This window comes from Ascaphus truei, chromosome 12 (assembly GCF_040206685.1).
Source record: "Ascaphus truei isolate aAscTru1 chromosome 12, aAscTru1.hap1, whole genome shotgun sequence".
Lineage (NCBI taxonomy): Eukaryota > Metazoa > Chordata > Amphibia > Anura > Ascaphidae > Ascaphus > Ascaphus truei.
Genome location: NC_134494.1, coordinates 35,102,941 through 35,110,818, shown reverse-complemented (window position 1 = coordinate 35,110,818; position 7,878 = coordinate 35,102,941). Strand labels below are relative to the sequence as shown.

Genomic DNA, 7,878 nt, shown 5'->3' with positions numbered 1-7,878 from the left:
TCTACGGTCTGCAGTTAAGGTTTTTGTTTGCTCGGCGAGCGTGGGCAAAACTGGCTGTGTGGGCGGGGCCATGACGAGGGGGCGGGGCCACGACGCCCGCCAAACGAAAAAAATAATTTTAAAAACCACGTAACCTACTCCTGCATGTATGGTAGCTAGCAGCCAGGTCTAGGGGGACCACCAGACTGGAGGTAAGGGGTTGGTGGCCAGCTCGCGCCGCCGACCGCAGCGGGTCCTCAGCCTTATGCTTGCAGCGGGATATACCCAACGCACAAACTGGAGTAACAACTATGGCTGGATCTATAGGATCCATATTTTGCAACGGTATCAAACCATATACCATGTAAATCTCTGCAATGCTGCAAGGGCAAAAAGGAGATGGATACTGTACACACACAATGGGGTAGACAGATGGTCACCACACACACCCCCACCCTACACACACACACACACACACACACACACACACACACACACACACACACACACACACACACACACACACACACACACACACCCCTTCCTCTGCTCACATACATCCAATGGTAGAGAGATGAGTGCACATTCCTCACAGATGGATAACCTCCTAGGTGTAGTGTAGATGTGCCAGCTGTCTTTAAGTGGGTGACCCTGGTTCAAATCCAGGTGTACTGTATAGTTTTGTGACGTTGGCTAACAAAGGATCTTCCTTCACCGCAGTCTCCAAAATAAGTTTGTCCGCTCCAGGCGGTACTATATAACAATTATTTCTTGTTCTGCATATTCCTAACACTTTTTTTTTGTTTTTTTTTTGTCAGGGATATCAGCATGAACAACATCACCAAGTTACCAGAGGGGGCTTTCAAAGGGTTTCCCTACCTCGAAGAATTGTAAGTATATTATGATTAATTTAATCTACTCTCAATAGCTCTTGTTCAACATGAAATGAGGACCCTTCTCCATGTCAATGGTATTTAATAGTGGAATTAATACCCCACATATCTTATAACACTGCAGATATACAAGTTTGTATTTTAGTACATGCTAATAATACTGATAGTGGTCCAAATAGAAAATAAGTTGTCGCCTAATACTGAAGTAATCATGTACTCTGCATTATCACAACTTTTTAATTCAAATTTCTAATTCATTCAGTAAAGGCTAAATAAAAATGTCAATGACTTTAACCTCTAATTGGTGTTACCCAGGTACATAGCTAGTTACACAGGTACCATGGTGTGTACTTTTGCACCTGGTAGATAAAACATAAAAAAAAAATGCCCAGCCCTTTTTTGTTTCCCAATCTATAAGGGTGATAAATCCTTCCCATGTTCATTTGAGTATCATTTGCCAAACGAGTTTATACCCAGAAGTGGTAATACAGCTGTAAATCCTTCCAGTGTCTGCGGTTATTGTGTAAGGAGTACAAGGGTGTGTCGCCCAGAGCTTGCCGGCTCTGCTAGGTACTGTAACTGCATGGTCAATGGCTCCGTGAAACTACAACAGTTTTGGGGTTTTTCTGCATGTGTTCTTTTTAAATACTCCTCTCAGGCTAATTTGTGTTTACGTTATCTAAGTGGGTGGGCGCTTACAATAATAGAACTGGTAAACCTTTATTCCACATACAGATGCAGGGATGTCAAAATGAGGTTTCCAACTGATTCCAATTTAGACAAACCTGACTCTGATAATTTTGGAAGCGGGGCAATCAAACTCATCATAACACTCTTGTCAGAGAGAAATGTATGGTTTACTCAATATAGAACCACGCCAACGTAATTAGAGTTTCAGCCTGAAATTCCACATGCTTGTGGGTGGACATCTTTTACTGGTTAAAATGTTGACATCTGGCATCTTGGAATGATAAAATTAATGCAGTAATCTCTTGCACTTAATAACGAATGCTGCTCTGGTATGACCTAGTTCTCGAACGGAACCATATCAAACGTGCACACGTGAGAAGTCCTGTTTCGTGCACGGCGATGGGCGTGACGAGCAGGGACTTTTTAATTAGAGACAGCGATGGGACGGGTCTCCTGGCAAAGAAGAGTATGGAAATGCTTTATTCCTATCAGTTTTTCTGCCCAAAGTGCACGCTGTACACACACACACACCCTGATGGAAGTGTGGAGATGTCGGCACTTTGAACATTTTGTGAGGGTATTTTGAAGGCCAGTTTTACTGCAGCTGCCTTTGCTCCTCCCTGAGTCCCAGTGACATGTCTGCATTAGAAGTTAATTGGTGGTGTTTAAGGGCTACACTCTATTTAACTGCTTCATTACTGCAGAAAACCCCTCCAGCCCTTAGAATAGACTCAAACAAATGACAGGTTAGGGGCTAAGGATTGGAGGTCACCTGTTTGCAAACCTTTCTGTTGTTTGTATGGGCAGAAAGGTTATTTGTAGGTAATTTGTGCATTTGATGGTACAGATTGTTGCATGTCCTAACTATTTATACAGTAAAAATTAGATCCGCTGTGAGTAATCAAAACGAACTATCTAGATCTCCTCTAACTAAAGGTTGCTGTTGAGATTATCGCAATTCTCTGCTTAACCCCAGCAGACGCAAAGGAAATAATGGGTTTACAGACACAGGGGAGCATGTCAACATTGCATATAAGCAGAGAGAGCACACCATTGTATATCAAAGGAGCACTTCCATATTTATTAAAGGCAGACTATGGAATAGAAGTCCATGGCGACCCATATGTGCATAGTGTCTGTTATATGGTATATAAGAGGATGATGAAAAAGATGACACCCAGACCACTCTCACAAGTCTCACTCTCACAAGTGCCACTCTGCTTGTGCAGGCGATTATATGGTTAGAACCTTGTAGATCTTGGGCGCAAACCAGTTGGGACATGCAAAGCATCCTGATGTATTCACGTTAAAAAGTTTTTTTTGTTTTTTTTAAATATGAAACCCTTATGGACTTGCACAATCTGTTCACTTAGCACTCCAAGACCCCCTTAATGTGATCCGAGGAGTTACTTTGTTGAAGGGCATTGGTTGTGCAGCCATTGCGTCAATGTACAGCGCAGTTCCTTTAAATCGTACTAAACAGATCTGGCACAAGGACAGTGAGAGTCGTCTATGTATCTAGGTAAGCTGTGGTTTGTGACTTGTGCCCCGACTGTTGCTTTTCATTTGTACATGAAGCCGTCTCTTGGCGAGCATGTGTCCACATTGCTTGACGTGTGTGCATTGATGTGCAGTTCTCATGGTGGTCTGTTTGTTTGGCTGATGTTGCAAATTGCTTCCATATGAGTGTCTGTTATGCAGACAAAGGGAATGTTGCAGCATTTTATCCCGGAAAAGCATCCATTCTCTTGAAGACTCTGCTGTATGGGCTATTTTTTTTACATCTTTCTGACCGTATCTTTATATATTTGAACCAAGTTTGTTGCAGATACAGCAGTCTAATGGGCTATTTGACTAGAAGAAAATCATGTGAAAAACATAGTTATCCTCTCGGTGACCAGTATTACCAGCTACAGCAGATTTCTGTTGTCGGCAGTAGTGTTAAAGATGATTATTAATAAGGGGTACCAAGTACCACTGCCTTTTTATTTGCAAATGCAGTTTCACATTCATGATCTAGATCAGGAGTGGCCAACTCCAGTCCTCAAGAGCTACCAACAGGTCAGGTTTTCATGATGTCTGCTTCAGCACAGGTGGCTAAATCAGTCTCCGCTTCAGCACAGGTGGATCAATCAGAGGCTCAGTCTTTAACTCTGTCTTTGTCTGAGCCTCTGAGTCACCTGTGCTGAAGCAGGGATATCCTGAAAACCTGACCTGTTGGTAGTACTTAAGGACTGGAGTTCTCCCCCCCCCCGACCCAATCTAGAACATTGAATTCTTGTAATAGAAAAGTATCCTATTTGAAGAACACACATATTGCGCACAAACCTATTGCGCACACACATTGCTAAAAGTGAGGTGCAAAGGGCGTTACCCCAACTGTTTAACAGGTTTCAAATCTATTCAGATCGGTATCGTTGGTGGAAAAGTGAATGGTTCATCGAAGAGGGAAAAATGGCCAATTTTTGCAAGGTTGCTTTGTCCAAATCACTACATCCTAGAAACCACTGCAACATTTCCACTCCGTTCTCTGGGTAAAAGTATTATAGATGGTCTGTTTTGCTGCATGTGTCCTTGGGCTGTTAAGTTTGGTTGCAGATCTAAATGTTGGAGGATGCTAGAAAAGACGTTGAATGGGGGCGAGTGTTTTATTCTCCCTATAGGTAGAGCCGTTTCCTTATCCCTGTGCGTTGCAGACCTTGCAGGGAAGGGGTTAAAAGCTCGTTCAGGTCTCGGGTGTTACCTGGTGCCTGCAATATTTGCCTTGTAGTTTTGCAATATGTGCCGGGCTGTTTCAGTCTTACACAAGTACAAGTGTGTGCTTATTACATGCCCTGACGCTTTACACCTTGAACTTGTGTCTTTCCTGAACACCAGCCTGCTTTTCACTGCCAGGTGACTAGATTTCACATTATCGAGCTCCTGCAAGTCCTTCTGTTATCAGAGGCCTGTACGGCCATACAAACCAACGTGTGCTGCTCAGTAGGAAGAGACTGGGGTTGAGCCTGTCTACTCCATGCTAGATATGTTTTAAATGACATCTATGTAGGATAAATAGGATGACTTTGACCATGGTGAGAAACTGGGATCTTTCAAACGGGTCCTGGTTTCTAATTAGAAGGGTGACGAAGGCGAGTCACAATTGTTTAGTAATATGTAGTGTTTGGGTTGAAGCCGTGCTGCTCATCCGTTTTCCAGGCAAAAAAATTCAACAGCTTCTTGTCTTTGTGATAACTAAGGCTGGGGTTATAGGTTAAGGATGCGTTCATTAGATACATCGTAAAAACCTGGTCTGACGGGATCCCTCGGACTGGACGTGAGCACCAATGGGTCAGGGAAAGAGTCGTTATCGGGGAAGTGATGCTTTTGGTCGCCTGGCCGGTGAAACTTTCACCTCCAACATTTTGGCCAGTAGGGTTGCCAATTTTTCTGCGTTCAGCACGAATATCCGGCATTTGTGTTGTATTTGTTACGGTTTCTGTTTCAAATAAAGCATTTTTTTTTTTTGTCCATGTGTTTTTAATACTTTTTACCAAAATCCAATGCTTACAGCACTTTGCTTTTCTGCCTTTAAGTCCTGTGTGTAGCTGCAATACGGAACTCATGTTAAATAGGCTTCATGAAATCCAAAACCATTGTCACAATTGCGCTAATCCCCAGTGATAGTTCAGCAAATTGCTCAACTGGGTAACTCACTACAGAATAATGCAAACGCTTAAGTCGGTTGTGGCTAAGGTTTCATCATTGAGCAGTAAAATAAAGTTCATCGCAAGCCTAGCGCTGAGGGCAATAATGCGTAGACGAGGCATTCGCGTAGAGATCGGACGCTGTTTAAAATTGTAGAACCCCTTTAAATAAATAAATCCTTGAAATGATAAATCCCTGAAATGGCCTCCTTGGGTGAGGTTCTTCTGAAGACCCCAATAAAAACCTTCTTACGTTTATACCTGTAAAGTTCCATGTTTTGGTTGAAGATGGTGCTCAGTACTGCTACTATTTCAACGGCAGATTGAGCCCCTCTGTTTAGATTTAAAAAGAGTGAATCTGCATAACGTAGCAGTCAGAAATCGCTGCACTTTAGGAAGACCATTTATTTGGATAACTTTCTGTCTTGGGAGTGACAAATGGTTCCCCCCCTTCTTTATTTATTTATTTATTTTTTTAAAGTTACTATAGCTCTTAATGTTCATACGCATGAAAGCAGTAAAATGTTCCCTGTGCTGCACATCTAAAAGCGCATGGGGTTTTTTTGGGGAGGGAAAGGGGGTTTAAACTTTAGGCTGACTTTGTTGGTGGGATCAGATTGATGTTTTAAAGCTGCAGTTCAGTCTATATCCTGCATGTGTGTTTTTTTTAATAAATCAGTTCTGTAGTAAGAAAAAATACTTTTAGCATTTTCGGTTTTTAAAAAAACAACTTTGAAAGACCAATTTTCTTGTATTCTATTTTAACAGCCATTTGCTAAGGCACTGCCCCTTCATGGCCTGTCACAAACCCAGGCACACCCCTTTGTCAGCACTGCCCTCCCTCTCTCTAAACGTGCACTAGCATCTGGTCACATGATCTTCCTCATACAGTAGTACATTCAAGGAAGCTGGAGAAAAGGGATCAGCCATGCATAGCAGCTCGGATAGGCGATTTCAAACTTATTACAGTGTTTATTCCATTCATTGCACGTGTATATAATGTAAAATTGTAATAATTCCATTTATAGCAAACGTGTATATGTGAATATTATTTAGATGTATATGTATGTTACTGAAATGTGGAGTGAGTGTGTAGGTAAATACACACAATACACTTCCACTGCATATATATATATATATATATATTATATATGTATGTATATGTGAAGTTATGTGAGTAAAAAAGTGACAAAAACCCTCCATAGCAAGGCAAATAGCAAATGGAAATATTACTGTATGCTCATTTGTATGTATATATATATTTATATACACACACACTTCAAATACGGATAGTGATTCACGTAAATGATATATATATTCACTTTCTGGGAGTATAAGAGTGACTGTCCTGTTGTTCCTTTTTTTGTATCCATCATTGAATGGTATGCACCCTCTCTTTACGTTTATTTTATACTAGCTGAGAGACCCGGCGTTGCCCGGGATGTAATGTTCCCGCTCCTCTCTCTCTCCTCACCCCTCCCCCTCTCTCTGTTTGTCCCCCATTCACATCAATCCAGTTCCCCCCCTCCCTCCTTTACAGCTTCATGCAGTGTGTGTGCGTCAGTCATTGTGTGTGCGTCAGTCAGTCAGTGTGTGTGCGCGCGCGTCAGTGAGTCTGACGCAGAAACACAAACACACACACAGACTGACTGACGCACACACACACACAGTCAGTGTGTGCGTGTGTGTGTGCCTCAGTCAGTCAGTGTGTGCGTGCGGCAGTCAGTCAGTCATTCAGTCAGTGTGTGGGTGTGGGGGTGTGCGCGCGCGCGCGTCAGTAAGTGTGTGTGTGTCAGTCAGTGTGTGGGGGTGTGTCAGTCAGTGTGTGTCAGTCAGTGTGTGTGTGTGTCAGTGTGTGTGTGTGTGTGTGTGTGTCAGTGTCAGTGTGTGTGTCAGTGTATGTGTGTGTGTGTACCATTCATTGTGTGTGTGTGCGCGCGCGCGTCAGTCTGTGTGCGTGCGCGCGTGGGTGTGGGGGTGTGCGCGCGTGCGTCAGTCAGTGTGTGTGTGTGTTTGTTTGTGTCAGTGTGTGTGTGTGTGTCAGTGTGTGTGTGTGTGTGTGTGTCAGTGTGTGTGTGTGTGTGTGTGTGTGTGTGTGTGTGTGTGTGTGTGTGTGCAGCAGTCAGTGTGTGTGTGTGCAGCAGTCAGTGGGTGTGTGTGCAGCAGTCAGTGTGTGTGTGTGTGTGTGCGCGCGTCAGTCTGTGTATGTGTGCGTGTGGCTGTGAGGGGTTGTGTGCATGCGGCTGTGAGGGGTTGTGTGCGTGCGTCAGTATGTATGTGTGTGTGTCAGTCAGTGCGTCAATCAGTCAGTGTGTGTGTGTGTGTGTGTGCGTGCGTCAGTCAGTCAGTGCGTGCGTCAGTGTGTGTGCGTGCGTCAGTCAGGGTGTGTGCGTGCGTCAGTCAGGGTGTGTGCGTGCGGCTGTCAGTGTGTGTACGTGTGGCTGTCAGGGTTTGTGTGCGTGCGCCAGTCAGGGTTTGTGTGCGTGCGCCAGTCAGGGTTTGTGTGCGTACGCCAGTCAGGGTGTGTGTGCGTGCATCAGTCAGGGTGTGTGCGTGCGTCAGTCAGGGTCTGTGCGTGCGTCACTCAGGGTGTGTGCGTGCGTCAGTCAGGGTGTGTGCGTGCGTCAGTC

At 44.0% G+C, this 7,878-nt stretch overlaps 1 protein-coding gene across 2 annotated transcripts in view; it reads left to right on the top strand.

The window, feature by feature from the left end:
* Positions 1 to 800: 800 nt before the first annotated feature.
* LGR4 (leucine rich repeat containing G protein-coupled receptor 4) overlaps positions 801 to 7,878 on the top strand; it is a 46,869-nt gene continuing 39,791 nt past the window's right edge. For both annotated transcript variants that reach the window (XM_075567297.1, XM_075567296.1), the window contains exon 1: positions 801 to 869. In XM_075567297.1, coding sequence (XP_075423412.1) covers positions 808 to 869 — 62 coding nt within the window. In that variant the 5' untranslated portion in view covers positions 801 to 807. The remainder of the gene's footprint in view (positions 870 to 7,878) is intronic.